Source organism: Ailuropoda melanoleuca, chromosome 13, assembly GCF_002007445.2.
Source record: "Ailuropoda melanoleuca isolate Jingjing chromosome 13, ASM200744v2, whole genome shotgun sequence".
In the NCBI taxonomy this organism is placed as follows: Eukaryota; Metazoa; Chordata; class Mammalia; order Carnivora; family Ursidae; genus Ailuropoda; species Ailuropoda melanoleuca.
Genome location: NC_048230.1, coordinates 20,000,527 through 20,015,924, shown reverse-complemented (window position 1 = coordinate 20,015,924; position 15,398 = coordinate 20,000,527). Strand labels below are relative to the sequence as shown.

The window sequence follows — 15,398 nt, the reverse complement described above, 5'->3', positions numbered from 1 at the left end:
GGGGGGGGGAAGGAAAGTAGGACCAGGCTGTGGAGCTTGGAGACCAGGTCAGAATGAAGGCTTTGACAAAGGCCCCTCCTGTCCTGTGTTCTCCCTAGTCACCACACCTACTGCAGACCTGGAGGGAGGGATGTGTCAGTGTGCGCCCAGCATCTGCCCAGAGAGTACGCTGTGGCAGCAGTCCGTGGTCGGCAGAACTTCTGGCACTAAAGCTCCTTTAAAATGAAGACTGGTTTGAAACTAATTTTAAGTAATTTTAAGCAAAATTGTCCAAAAATGACCTTCACTTAAATTTGTAAAGTTAGTCTTTTTCTGATTCTTGCCTCTCTTTTTTGAATCACTTTTACTATTTCATTCATTGGCCCTTTGAAGGACCCAAACAGGAAAGAATCTAATACTAGTTTAAACTCATTTGATTTTAATTATCCTCAGTGTAATGGAATTCTGATTCTCATGTCCTTGGGCAAAGACTGTTATTAGGTTTTTATTGTTATACCTGTAGGGAAAGGCCTTCACCTTGTTAGAGGAATTTCTGAGGTTATTAGGGAGGTGGGGAAGAGTTACTGGTAGTGTAGAAGCCAGAGGCAGGAGGAGCTGAACCCCGCTGGCTGGCTCCCTTTCCCCTTCTTCCCCTTTCTTCCATTTCTGCCCCGTTCCTCCTCTCTCTGCTCCCCTCTCTGCCCTCCTCCTAGTTCTGCTATGAAACCCCTCTCCCTTGGCCTCTGCTGTTAGGAATTGATGCCTTTGATCTGAAAACTCATCTGTGTTGTATCTGTTAGTTCTTCTCATTCAGTGTCCTGACATAAGGTGGATGCTTTGTTTGTAGTTGTGCTCTGATAGGGCAATAGGGAAACTGTTGTAAATAGAGAGCTCGGTTCATTTACGTTATTGTTTTTTGTTTTTTTTTTTTAAGATTATTTATTTATTTATTTGAGGGAGAGAGAGCAAGAGAGAGCATGAGTAGGGGGAGGGGCAGAGGGAGAAGCAGACTCCCCGCTCAGCAGGGAGACTGATGTGAGGCTAGATCCCAGGACCCTGGAATCATGACCTGAGCCAAAGTCAGATGCTTAACGGACTGAGCCACCCAGGCGCCCTAAGTTATTGTTTTTTTATGGCATTTGTTAATGTAAGGATTGCTATATACTTTTAAAAAGCTTTCATATTAATTCCTGCAACATCAGTGTTAGAATGTACTTGGGAAATCTCTGGACTACCCTTAATTCTGTAGACAGGGACTGATGCTCTGGAGAGACCTGTTAGAGACCCCTGAAATCACTGACGAGGTAGGATCTGGAACCCTGCGATCTCACTTCTCCAGGTGCAGTACCTCTGTCACTCCACTGGGTGGAATCTGCAGTTGGGTCGTACCTTTGCTGCAGCTTGTGTCCGTGCAGTAGGGTATCTTGTTTTGTGACTTCCTAGCTGACTTCATAGAAGTCAGTCAGTTAAAAAAGAAAGAGACGTGTGAATGTCCACTATGGACAAAACACTGTATATTGAAGAATGGAAAAGAGTTGAGACATGGCATATTCTCTGTCGTGTGTGACAGCCCTTTGTGTGCAGAGGCCCAAAGGACCTCAGAAGGTAGCTCACCAAATTCAGATGACCATATAAGGTGACTTGGAGACTCTCCTTTATTTTGTTTTATTTTCTCTGTTTACAGTGAAGGAGTTGGGAATGTCTCGTGCTGCAGCCATGGCCCAGATCACTAGCTTAGGCTCCTGCTTTTACTAGGGCTGCAAGCTACAAACCACTTTGGGGTCTTTGCATTTTGAGAATTTTAGGTCAATGCCATAGGAATACCTGTTTTTGTATTTTCAAATCAAAGTTCTGTCAGGTGATTATTAGAGATTTGTTGACTCTAGTCTTCATCAGCTTCTTATAAATACACACATTAAAATTGCCTTTTTGGGGTACCTGGGTGGCTCAAGTAGGTTAATAAGCATCTGCTTTTGGCTCAGGTTGTGATTGAGTCCCGCATCAGGCTCCCTGCTCAGCGGGGAACTTGCCTCTCCCTCTCCCTCCGCTCCTCCCCCCGCTTGTGTGCTCTGTCTCTCTCTTTTTCTCTTGCTCTCAAATAAATAAAATCTTTAAAAAAATAAAAAAAAATGCCTTTTTATTGTGCTTCCCATCTAAGTAGTTCCAAACTTTGAGTAATAATTATAATAAACAGATTAAGCAGCAAATTTTTTCCCAGCATTTACCATGTGCCAAGGACTCTCATTTTTCTTATATAACTATATATGCACATATGTGTGTGTATATTAACTATATAGTTCTGTGGATACGTATATATATTTTTCATATGTAAAGTAATTCTCATTTCCTGCTTCACAGCATGGGTGCTGTTTTCTCGCTTTGCAGGTGGGGGAGCTGAGGCAGCATGAGTTAATGGGTTACGCAGAGACTGAGAGGGAGAGCCAGCAGTTACAGCCCAAATAGCCTGGCGGCAGAGCCTGAGCTCTTACCCACTCTACCACCTGTTTTGAAGGTGCACTTCCCTGTGTTTGTGTTTTTAAATATGTAAAGGTACAGTTCACTAGGAGTTCTGTGAATTAAGAAATCTTACAAGCAGCAAAGGAAGTTTATAGTCCAGTTTGTCTTGAGTGTGAATTCTTTTGTGCCATGTACATAATAATCCCTTTGGAAAATCTGCTTTAACCATTCTGTTTCAGCTTTTACATAGCTTTATCTTTTATCTCTTAAATCTCTAAATGTACCTTGGATTGCTGTTTCTTCTGCTTAAATCCGGGTTTTGAGCCCTTAGCTTAAGACTTTGCTGCAGGATTTTTGTGATTTCAGTCACCTCTCTGGGCTTGGAAAATANTCTTTTATCTCTTAAATCTCTAAATGTACCTTGGATTGCTGTTTCTTCTGCTTAAATCCGGGTTTTGAGCCCGTAGCTTAAGACTTTGCTGCAGGATTTTTGTGATTTCAGTCACCTCTCTGGGCTTGGAAAATACGGCAGCTAGTCTTCTGGAACTTAAAGCTAGTAGAGAAGTGTCTCTTCATCGTTGTGCTGTAGGGTATTTTCAGTATTCGTTCATTTTCAGCTTCACTGTCTGTTGTTTGTGTCTGGATGGCATCTTAGTCTAATCCTGAATGCCCGTCACAGTAGCCATTAGCCACATGTGGTGCGTTAAATTTAAATTAATTAAAATGAAAAGTTGTTCTTTAGTGACGCTCGCCACTTTTTAAGGTCCGGTAGCCGCCCGTGTCTAGTGGCTCCCGGACCAGACCGCGCGGACACAGAGCATTTCCGTCATCGCAGGAAGGGGTGTTGAATCACGCCTGTTCAATCCCGTCAGTGAAGTTCCAGTCTTGTTTTAAGTTTTGTTTATTGGTTGTTACTCATTAAACGGATTATTGGCGGAGCTGGGTCTGGAAGTCAGATGTCTATGTTCTTTCCACACTGCCACCCCAAATATTTTGATTTTATATTCAGAAAATATTGGATAATTCAGGGCTACAGAAAAATACGAAATTCAGTAGGATTTAGGGCCTGGAGTTAATAGCCTTTTAATTTTAACACCCTTGTTGAATATATAAAATGCGTTTCATTTTAGTTCATCTAGAGAATCTTCAGAACCGTGTATATGTTTCACGGTGCCAGAAAAACCTGTTTTATTCAATGATGCGTTCCTTCCTTGGTTTCCTCATGTATAAAAAATTGACCATTTAGCTAGAGGTGGTGAGATAGAAGAATGATAGTGTGTCACCGCCTTCTCATAGTTCCTGGTCCCATGATGAGGACAGATGGAGCCATGGAGCTCTTTACAGACAAGTCGTCGTGAGGTCTGCCGTTGAGGTTCAGGGTCTCAATAAAGTGTAAGGATTGGATGAAGGCTGTTGCAATGGTCACCTGGAAAAGTATTTTTGTAGGTATTGGCACTTGAGCTAAGCATTGGAGGGCCAGGTAGGATTCAGAGAAAGGCATTGCAGGTAGTGGAAAGGAAGGGTACGGAGGGAAGAGGATTCAGGTTTGGATTCTGAACGGAGTGCAGGTGGGATGACTGCTGAAGGCTTAGGCGACAAAGGGAAGCAGGAGGGGGACAGCTTGTAGAGGTCTTTTACACTGTGTCGAAGACTGTGGACATTACATCGAGTGGAAAGAGAAAACATCAAGGGTTTTTAAGTGGAGGAGAATCGTGACCATATCTAAATTTTAGGGTTTGAAGTAGATAATTCTGCGACAGCCTTTGGCGGGGGCACAGAGGTGCAGGGAACCTTGAGGTCATCACAATGGGGCAATCCCTAAGGACAGTGGGATGGGAATACGGGCGAGATAGGCAGTGATGTTTGTGGTGTATGTCAGAGCTGCTTAGAAAATTGGGATGGGAGAGAAGCAGTGAGATTCTCAGGCTCCAGACCTGGGTAGCCAGGAGAATGGACTTGTCCTAGTATGAGGGGGGAGGAGAAAAAAGGAGGAGTGTGGGAAGAGGTGCATCATGTCCACAAGCAGAAGTGCGGTGTGGCTTAGAGTAAAAACACTAATTTCGACGTGATAGGAGATAGGTGGATCGTGACCTGAGCCCAAGGCAGATGCTTAACTGACTGAGCCACCCAGGTGTCCCCCGTTTCGTTTTTTAACTTAAAGTCTGCCTTCCGCAGCTCGAGTCCTGTGTCTTCCACAGAGTTTCATCTGGTCCAGTTTCACCTCATACTGTTTTTCTTTCTTTGATGTGATAGGTCACATACAGAGCTTAGTGGGCTGTATTCTATCTCTTGTATTTCTGGCTATTACGTGCAGGTATATCTTTTTCTGGGATAAATTCCTTCTGATATTTTGTATTCCTATATTATGTACTGTTGGACATACAGTTCTCATTCAGTAAATACTAATTATTCAGTGACATATTAGAATCAGTTATATCCATTTTTTTTCTGTAAGATTTTTAAATAAGGAAAAAATGAAATTTGTCTTAGTCCTTTTGGGGAGCTATAATACAGACCCGTAGACTAGGTAGCTTATAAACAACAGAAGTTTATTTCTCATCCTTCTGGAGGCTGGGAGTCTGAGGCAGGGTGCCAGCATGATTGGGTTCCGTGAAGACCCTCTCCCAGGTTACAGACCGTCAACTACTTGTGTCCTCACGTGGAAAGAGGGAGAGAGCCTTTGGGGTCACTTTAATAAGGGTTCCACCGTCATGACCTAATCCCCTCCCGAAGGCCCCACCTCCTAATATGGGGGGTTAAGATTTCATCATAGGAATTTTAGTGGGGCACAGATTCAGTCCATAACAAAATTAAATAAACCAAGGGTATTTGTTGTGTCTCCTGAGTGGTTATGGTTAGCTCTCCGTAAGGGGTCCTGAGAATCACATGAGAAAATGTGTATGTAAGTAGTTGGAAGACTCGAAAGCACTAACATGCTGTTTGCGTGGTTGGCTGTCATTTCAGGTATAGAACCGTGTGTGTGAACTGAATTGGTCTTGTTAATGCACTGTGTCTGGTTCATTGTAGGCAGTCAGTACGTATGAGAGAATAAATGAGGATGTTTGAGTGAGAGGAATGAGAGCACATTTAGTGGAATGTATGTGTGTCACCTTTGTGACTTTGAGGTTTTATCTCTTGTATCTTTCAGGTTTGTGTTGCATTTGCTAATGAAGTTTGAATTAAGTATCTATCAGTTACAAATACCTGGTCCCTGTTCCTTATAAGTGATGCCCATAACAGGAGGTAGTCTGAACATTTACTGAAAGTTCTTGTCTGTGAATGATTCTGTTAATGGGCAGGTCATCAGGATTTACTTTTTATGAGTATTGGATATAATTTGTTGCTGTAAACATTTCAGTAAACAGAGTGCATGATCACTTCCATAATTCTTGACTGTAAATGTTCCCAGGAGAGCAGAACTAAGATACCTATTACAGCTGCTGTTTAACACTGTTTTGGCAGTTCTCACAAATATGATAGAATAAGAAGAGAAAAGAGGAACTCTAAATAGGGGAAGGACAGCTCTCATTCTCATTTTCGAATGTTAGGTCGGCCATAAACACCGTGGGAGTGGCAGGCTTGGTCTCAGTCTTGTTCACCTTTACCTCACTTAACTCTAGTGCCTGGCATAATAAAGTTGACATTCAGTAAATATTTATTGAAGGAATGAATAATGGAGAGTCTATGCTTTCTTGGATTTTCTAGGTCACAGTTGAAAAGCCACCAGAGTAAACTAGAGTTTAGCAAGACTGCAGTAGACTGTGTCTAGCTTTTGCCTTGGGATGACCTCTACAGCCCTGGTCCTTTGTAACACAATACGCTATGATTGCTACAGATATCTGTGTGTGGGGTTCAATCTGTATTCATTTAGGTTGTGAAAGCCCTTTTGTCCTTTTTTTAATTTGTTGTATTCCCTTTTCTCTTCGCAGTTCTAATTGTGGAGTGGTAAACATATACAATCAAGATTCTTGTCTCCAGGAAACAAACCCAAAGCCGATAAAAGCTATAATGAACTTGGTTACAGGTGTTACTTCTCTGACCTTCAATCCTACTACAGAAATCTTGGCAATTGCTTCAGAAGAAATGAAAGAAGCAGTCAGATTGGTAATATATCTTTACCTTTTTAAAAAAAAAAAAAAGAAATCAGTGATAATCCTTAGGCTCCACACTGGGCGTGGAGCCTAATTTAAAAAAAAAAAAATCCGAAATGTACAGAAGGATATATAGCAGTTTCCTTCCAAAAAAAAAAAAATCTTAGAACTTTAAGTTGAAAACATGGAAGGATAGTAGGGAAGAAGAGTGTTGGATTATTTTGAAAAGATAGCTTCTTTTGATCCAGAAGTTACTAGTCTTGTGACTTTTGGGTGTGGTCGTAAAAGTGGGGATGCACCGTAGGCTCCGAATTTGTCTTAAGGAACACGTTTATGGCAGACACTTTGTTTTTCTATAGTTTTCTTTCCTTATCTCTGCGTTTTAAGCCCTGCTGTCATAATGGAGTAGGGGAGGCAATTCTTAGATTTTGAAAACAAATTGAGCTTGGAAATAAATTGTGTAAGCAGATTACACTTTAAATGGCTAGCGAGGACTTGTGAGTACGCCTCTGTGCCAGGAGTCCCCAGTCCCTCCCCCAGGTTTGGTCATTTCCCAGGACTCGCAGGATACAGTGTATGGTCTCATTCACGACTGAGAGTTACTACGGGGAAAGGATACACAGCAGAATCAGCCAGGGGAGGGGTGCGTGGGGCCAAGTCTGGAGGAGACCAGACACCGGCTTCCCAGAGTCCTCTCCGAATGGAGTCACACAGGGCGTGTTTAATTCCTCCAGCAAGTTGTGACCACATGTGTTAAGTGTGTTCTGTCAGGGAGTCCCTCATTAGGGACTCTGTGCTCAGGGTCTTCATTGGCGTCTGATCATGGAGCTGCCCTCTGCCTAGCATGCACCAAAATTCTAGGCTCCCAGAAGTAAAGGCAGGTGTTCAGCGGAAACCACATTGTACAGATGCTTTAGGGCTGATGAGCTGTCCGATCCTTGAGGGAAAGTGTCGCATCAGTGTAGAGAACTGTTTCCCAGTTCAGTTCCCAAACATGATCTAAGGGCCACCCTTGCAAGTGGGCCTTTCTGAGGATAGCAGCCTCAGGTCTGTGTTAACTCCTTTCTGCCCACCTCAGAGCCCAGCTGACCTGTCATTGCATCTCTGTGAAGTTGCCTACGCTGTAGGCAGAACCGGTTTCTTCATTATTTAACAGTTCTTTGCTCCAGGCACCAGGTACACACATGGCCCAGAACTCTGAGTGGAGGTACTGTGTTGTGGTGGTGGTAGGTGTATACTGCCAGATTGTAAGCACTCTACAGAGACTCTTACCTTTATCTTGTTCACTCATCAAAGGGTCTTGCATATTTTATTAGCTTCGTGTAATGGTGTATAGTTTACAAAGATTTACAAAGAGTTCTTCAAAAAAGTTGTGAGCCAAATAACAGTCCTCAGAGGATTAACTCACCTGACATCAACGGCTAGTTAAAAGGCAGAACTGTGTTTCTGGATTCTCCATTCTTCCCAGGACTTTAGTGGTTTTCCAGCTGAAGTCCTTGGTTCCCTAGAAGGTGTACAAAACTTCAAATGGCAAGTAGGGCACGGAGGAGGCTAAGCCCTTCCTGTATCACAGCGAGCATCTTCGGCTGCTATCAGTGGTTTATATTGGCATTCTCCATAAGCTAGTCTTGGCGGGAAGAAAGAATTCTGTTGGAAAAGAGTGAAAAAAACAGCATTGTGTTTTACTGCCTTTGTGTTGAATGAATCGTTTGATGAATGAGAAGGTTCTAATTCAAGTCTGTTTTAAAATCCCCGTTCTTCTAATGGGAATGGTGGACTAGCACACATTAACCTTTTATCATTTTAATGGTAGTAAATTGTTTTAGAAAACCGTGGGCTCGGGCTCCTGTTGACATAATATATTCTGCAAGATGCCTAGTAGTTAGTTCTGCCTAGTTTGCTTCAGTGATCATGGCAGCATTTATGGTTTTTTACTGTGGCAAAATCACACAAGGAATTCATTAGTAACAGCCGAATCCCATTTTTTAAATGGTAGTCAACCATACTATCTAAGGGAAAGAAGCCAGACATAGCAGCCTCAGAATGCCTCAGTGAAACAGCATTAGTATCATTAAATGCAGTCTCTCACGGTGATCCAAACAGTTCTGTTATCCCAGCACAAAGCGGTGACTATAAATCTAAGCCACTGCACCAGGAAGAGACACAGAAGTTAAATTGTTACTGCATCTACAATCTTTGATGTAGTAGAAAGTTATGGAACTTCTTACCCATTAAATTAAGGATGAGTGAGCTTTTTACTTGTTGAATTTTGATACCTGGGCCCTTCAGTGTAATGACAGATACAGTGTGGGAGGGAAAGGGAACTTCCTGAGGTAAAGAAGTTAAGTTTTTACGTTCTTTTAAAGATTTATTTATTTATTTTAGAGAGCGGGCATGAGTGCAGGGGGTGGGTGGAAGGGCAGAGAGAGAGGGAGAGAGAGAATCTCAAGCAGACTCCCTGCTGAGCACGGAGCCTGATGCAGGGCTCGATCCTACGACCTTGAGATCATGACCTGAGCCGAAATCAAGAGTCGGGCATTTAACCGACTGAGCCACCCAGGCGCTCACGGGCTTTTTCTTGATCAACAGTTCAATAATAGCTTTTAACACAAGGGCGGTAAAGAGAGGATCAGGCACAGCTGATGTCTCAGCAGGTGGGCGGGAGTTGGTCTGAGGGAGGAAGTGCGCACAGTTCGGTGGGAGAGTCTGCTGGGGAACTTCACAAATGGATACAGCTGGGTCTCTTAGGCGAGCGTTGTGATTGTGCTGTTGCTCTTGATAGGCACGTCTAGAGGAGGTGAAACATAACAATAAGTCGTCGATGAGTCGGTGTTCCTCCTCCACCAGAAAGAGCACACTGCCTGTCGTGTGAAGCCGCGGCCCCGTGCGAGCTTGTGCAGGTTATTTGTTGCCTGAGGACACACCATTTATATCGTGCACTTTATGAAGGGTGTGCATTTACCGCGTATTTCTGACACTCTTTTTATTTAGCCACAAAAATAACACAGCGACCTTCTGGTAAAAATGGGCTTTAAAAAATTGGTATGTGTCTTGTGCCCCCATTTTGGCCCCACTGTGAGCTCCCTATTTGTAATAAGCAGTTGACCTAAGTATGAAGTTACGTGAATCCAAATTAGGAGACTTTTTTTTCCAATTTAGGTTAGAAAATAAACAGGATGGTTTAATGTAATTATCTTTAAGAAGTCATTCAAGTGGAAAGGTCAGTTCTGGTAGGTTTTATTTTGGAAGAGTCAGAAAAGCAGCTTCCCAGACTTCAAGATCATGCCAGCGGAGTTAATGAGCAAATATCTGGGGCATAGTTTAAAAGTACCAGGTGACGTACAGGGTGGAAACAAAGGTTAGGCATAGGACAGTTCTGTTGTTGGCACTCGTAGGAATGGTTATTTCCTGATGGTCTGCTACCATGATGCCTTGGATCACCTGTGCAAAGTTGGCACATGCTCGGAGGTTGCAAACTTACGATAGCCTGAGCAAAACACAATTAAGAAGCCAACCACTTAGCAAAAATTCATATAATTTCCACATTCCCAAACTAAGTATAAATACATTTAGCATTATTCATATTGTGGCTTCTCACAGAATAACTAGTCTGCTTTATTAAGTACTTCTTCTTTTTTTTTTTTAATATATTTTGCAAGGAACCTGTATAGAGAGTGGTGTTTCAGAAGTTTAAAAGTGAAGATCAAGTCCGGGTACTGCCAGCTTCTTGGCTGGAGTGGGTCTAGAGCAGTTCTCATTAGTACTGACGCCCCTGTGTTGATGGCGTGCTGCGGGGGAAGCGCCGGCTTTCTGGGGAAGTTGAGAATAATTGAGATGCCTTCGAGATTCACTGTGAACTTTACTTTCTTGACAAAATGGTCGATGGGTGTATGTCAGAAGGAATAGGGCCTAATAAGTGACTAATTGAAACCTGTTTAATAGATGTGTATTTCACTGGGTTTTACCCAGGGCTCGTCTGTGAAAATCACCTGGTTTGGATGGTTTAAAGCCTCAGCTAACAGTGTGGAGGGTGACAGACTACTGAGGGAAAGAGTTGAGTGATAGCTCTCCGCACGGATTGGAACACGAAGGTGCTGTATTTCTAAGAAAAGGTAGAGAATATTTGAAAGCGAGAGTTGTTAAAATTTTAGTCTACTTCTGGTAACTGCTTTCACGCTGGGGTGTTATTTACCCACAAATTGGATGAGGCCTTGTTGTGTCAGTCTTGGACTTGGGCTCCTCCTTTTCCCGAGAAGTAGACTCTTGGAGAAAGACACTGCACCTGCTCACGTTCAGGCCTGGCCTGGAAGTTGGCTTTTGGTTCCCCAGTTTCACTTGATGAACCAGGTTTTCATGAGTTTGTCCTCCCCCAGAGGAGATTGGAAAAGGCAAAGAATATACATCACAGAGGTTGAAAAGTAAAAGTATAGAAAGGAAATCATATGCTATTGGAATAGTTGGTAGGACTTTGCTGGGCTTCAGTTATGTAAACTCAGACTCTTCATAATTAAAGTGACCTCAGTTTAGTATTGTTTCCTGTGGTGGTTAAGGCAGAGCGTTAATGGGTACCAGTGTTGACTTTTTACCTGAGTGTGTGCATTTATTTATTCACTCAGCAGACACCGGAATATCGCAGAGCCCCGCGCTCAATGCTGCATTAGAAGCATCAAGGAGACGCTTGCCTCTCTTCCCTCCTTTCCCTCTCAGTTAATAGCACATCGAAAAGCTGATTTTAATTTCAGAACACTTTGCTCCATTGAGAGAATTGTACATTATGTGTACTACACTCAAAGTGAACTTTTTGTTCCAGCAGAAAGCTAGAACAAAGCCTGAAATTTAAGAAAGACGAGTTCACACTTGTGATTTAAAGCTTTGTGTTATTTCCTACAGGTTCACCTTCCCTCCTGTACAGTGTTTTCCAACTTCCCAGTCATTAAAAAGAAGACTATTTCTCTTGTTCATACCATGGATTTTTCTCCCAGAAGTGGATATTTTGCCTTGGGGAATGAAAAGGGCAAGGCCCTGCTATATAGGTGGGTATTATTTATGTTTAAACATCAGGAATACCTGTAACCGTCTCTTGAAAATATGAAGAGATGTTGTTGTCACATTCCCAGTTCTGCCCTTACATGTAGTTCATGAATTCTATAGCTTATTGATCAGCTGCAGTGATAAATTATTAATTGTACAGTGTTTAGCTTGACTGTCATCTTCATTATCTAACAAAAATGCATTTTTTAAAAAGGTTTATTTATTTGACAGAGAGAGAGCACAAGCAGTGGGGAGCAGCAGGTGGAGGCAGAGGGAGAAGCAGACTCCCCACTGAGCAGGGAGCCCACCCACGGGCCTTGGTCCCAGGAGCCTGGGATTGTGACCTGAGCCGAAGGCAGACGTTTAACCGACTGAGCCACCCACGCGCCCCCAAAATGCATTTTTCTACCATAAAATGTGACTAGCAGAAAAGTTCACCTGGAGATTTATTTATTAATTTAAAAAAATTATGTATTTGGGGGTGGTAAGCTGTATTTTGAGAATGTCAGTTTGAGGAAGAGTAGCCCCTTTAATAATAATGCCACTTTCTTGGTGCCTTACATTTGGATTTACCTTTGTTGATTTGGCAATTCACTATTTACTCCATTAGATTTAAGTTTTTTGTGTGTGGTTTTTTTTTTTTTTTTTTTTTTTTTAAAGAGTTGCTGCTTTCCCTGCAGCTGTAAGCTGTAAATAAGGGTATCAGCCACGGAGAGGTCTAAAAGTTATGCTCTGTCCAGGTTCTTTTCTGCACTCAGTATACTTGGCTATAAAGTGGGAATGAACAAACCCTAATTGCATGGTTGCTAGAAGATACGGGTGACAGGGTGGCTCTTAAGGGGGAGCTGGCGAGCTGGGAGCCTGTGACTTCAGTCACAGCCCCTGTCCTTGCTCCCTTGTGTTGCTGGAGAATGCTGTGTAGGACCCTGTGTTTATGCATATACTTCAGGGAAGGCCTGTTTTCAAAATACTGAAATCTGATGTGAAGAAAAGGAGGAATGTAAATTGGTTCTGAGGAGATAGCTGTGAAAAGAGAGTATAGCAAACAGTAATATGGTCTCAAGTTCTACTTTGAAAGGAAAATGGGATACTCCTGGAAAATTGATACATTCCAGCATTCTCATTCCCAATCATTGTTGGAGTGATTCTTTCAGTTTTATAAACGAATGCAGGTTCCTACTGCACTTAGAAATTCTCTCCCAAAGCTTTGGTTTTATTATAATTGAATCTTCTCTAAGTTTGAGCACCAGAGGCCATTCGAGTTTTCTCCAGAGCATTGCTGTCTAGTGGGACTATTTCTAGCGAGTGGGTTGGACTGACATGTCTGCTGGGTATGGCTGATCGGGTATTTCATAGACTCCCATTTGAGGCTTTAGAGCAAGCTTAACGCTTTTACTAACATCTGAAGAATTAGCTTTAGGATCCTTCAGACTGTCGGATTGAGGAGTCTTAACCTAGCTGCCTGGTGAGAATGATTATGATTACATCCCCCCTCCCCCCGACAATCTTCCCGAGTGCCGTTCTCATTGACAGTACTCTGGGTAATCACAGAGTTGTTCAAATGATTTGTTTTTACTTTTTCAGGTTGCACCATTACTCAGACTTCTGAAGAGAATATTTGAAGTAAGAAAATCCTTTTGTATTGATTCTTCAGGTTCTAAGTTTGTCCCCGTGGCTGTCACTTGGCAGAGGGCCGCCTTGGCTGGTCTTTGTTTCTGCCACTGGGTGGCTGTATCTTCAGGTAGGGGCGTAGGATGGAAGTAGATCCGGAAGAGCCCAGTTGGACTTGAACCTGCCCTGGGAACTTTTACTCCAAATCACAGCAGTCTGGCTCTGTTTTTCTGAGGTCAGATCTCTAATACGGTGTTCAGTGATGGTCATCAAAATTGTTACTCCTGAACATTTAACCCACAAAGGGTAAACATAATAGTGAGAGATGAGTATCTTCACATGTAATTATAGCTTCCATGAGCTCAAACCCCCTTATTTTGTATATGTTTCTTGAGAGATTAAAAGTAGCTTGTCACAGAGCTAGTTAATGGCTGGTCATTAGTTTTGCTGCCCAGTGTTTAAAACAGTAGGGCACGCCTCCCTTCCCGTGGCTTGACTTGGAAATACGGTAGTTCTGAGGTTGAGCTTTGCAGTTGGCGTGTTCGTCTCTCTTCGGAGATTCCTACATGTGTATGAGATTCATACCTGTTCTCCTCATACTGAGGAGACTGGGAGTGCCTGTAGGTTTAATTGTGGAGCAAAACTTAGCCCAGAGGGGAGGGCAGTCGAGCTGTGCTGCCTCCCCAAGTTCTATAGCCAGACGTTTCCTTGGTGACCTGCAGCTGTACGTGAAGTGTGTAACTTCTGTTCTTTTCTCAGATCCAGTTGAGCCACGGGAGAAGCCCATCTTGATAGATCTTCTCAGAAACTTTCGGAATGTGTGATGATGTATGTACGATGATTTATTGAGCCAGCTGTGCTTATTTAAGTTAACAGAAATGTCTTAATAAACACATAGCAACTTTTGCTTGAAAATAAATATATGTTGTTCTTTCCTTCCCACCTACACACAAACACACCGTCTTGGATGCGCTTCTTTTCAGACTAAGCATGAGAGATTGGAAACACCTGTCTGTAGCCAAAAATAGTATAGACAGATATTCTCCTGTTTCACAGTTTACCCTAATTACTGTTTCCCCCTCTCCCAGCATAGAGCTGTCCATGTTTCGGGGTATCAGCTAACAGAGCCTGTGCCGAGCTGTCGAGGTCAGTTGGCTTGATACGAGAGCAGTGAGATCTCGTGGAATTAACTTTGAACTTCCAAGTTTTCTTGGAATGATGATAATGGAAATGAGAAGACTTTTCTGGGCGTATTACTTCAGGTGGTTGTGATTGGTGTTTTGTTGGGGAGGGGTCCCATGAAATCTTGGTGCATGTGTCCTACTGATTTCCTGGAAATATGTATTACATCAATTTAAGTGTTCCATTTTAATTTAGGTTCCAGGGTTGATGTTGCATAATTCGGTTCAGTATAACCTTGCTTTAAACTGACACCAGACCATGTATTTAAGGTGTATTAGTTATGAGAAGTATCAAGTAGGTCTATGAACTTTCACCCCTCCTCCTTGCAAACACCTGGAAAAGTCAGGTTAGAGTAGGTTTTTCCAGTGACAAAGAATGGCTCTGACTCTGCCCAAAGAAGTAATAGATCCCACTTAACTATATTCAAACGAACAGCTCAGTGAAAGGCATTTGCATCTTCAAGGCCCTTCCAGGTCTGCTGGCAATGACCTAGAGCAGCCCAGTAGATGGTGTGTCACCGAATGCCAGGATCATTCCGAAAGGACACCTTGTATTAAGGTGGGCTATCGGTGTGTAATTGTAGAGGCCCTCCCTGGTCTCTTTTCTCGGCAGCAACTTCCATAGTAAATACCAATGCTAAACATTTCAGTTCTGAAACCAATTGACGTATTAGTGTTATTCGTCTCGCGAAGGCCTAGAGGGCAGCATCGGACCGTGAGTCATCCAAGGCGAGGCTCTTTATAGCTGTTTACCGTCACCTTGTCTTTAACTTCACCCACATCATTGTTTATTTCAGATGTGGATACCAAGCCTTCTATGTGCTCATTTTGCATACGATTTTCGGTTCCTAAGAGTGTAAAGATTTACAGGAATTTATCATTCTAGAGAAAATGATGGAAGTAGGAGTTGAAATTTTAACTACTTTTTAACACCTCTAGATCATTTTTACACTCTACTAGGGGGCTAGGCACCGAATTCCCAGTTTTAATCTAAGATATTTAAATGTGCTGTTTGTTCTACAGACAGATATGCTACCAAACCTGTGTC

General features: G+C 42.6%; 1 protein-coding gene across 1 annotated transcript in view; it reads left to right on the top strand.

Annotated features, from left to right (window-relative positions):
- UTP18 (UTP18 small subunit processome component) overlaps nt 1-14,088 on the top strand; it is a 36,366-nt gene extending 22,278 nt beyond the window's left edge. Inside the window, exons 11-14 of the mRNA XM_034640665.1 lie at nt 6,366-6,540; nt 11,418-11,560; nt 13,143-13,181; nt 13,929-14,088. Coding sequence (XP_034496556.1) covers nt 6,366-6,540; nt 11,418-11,560; nt 13,143-13,167 — 343 coding nt within the window. The 3' untranslated portion in view covers nt 13,168-13,181; nt 13,929-14,088. The remainder of the gene's footprint in view (nt 1-6,365; nt 6,541-11,417; nt 11,561-13,142; nt 13,182-13,928) is intronic.
- Nucleotides 14,089-15,398: the final 1,310 nt, after the last annotated feature.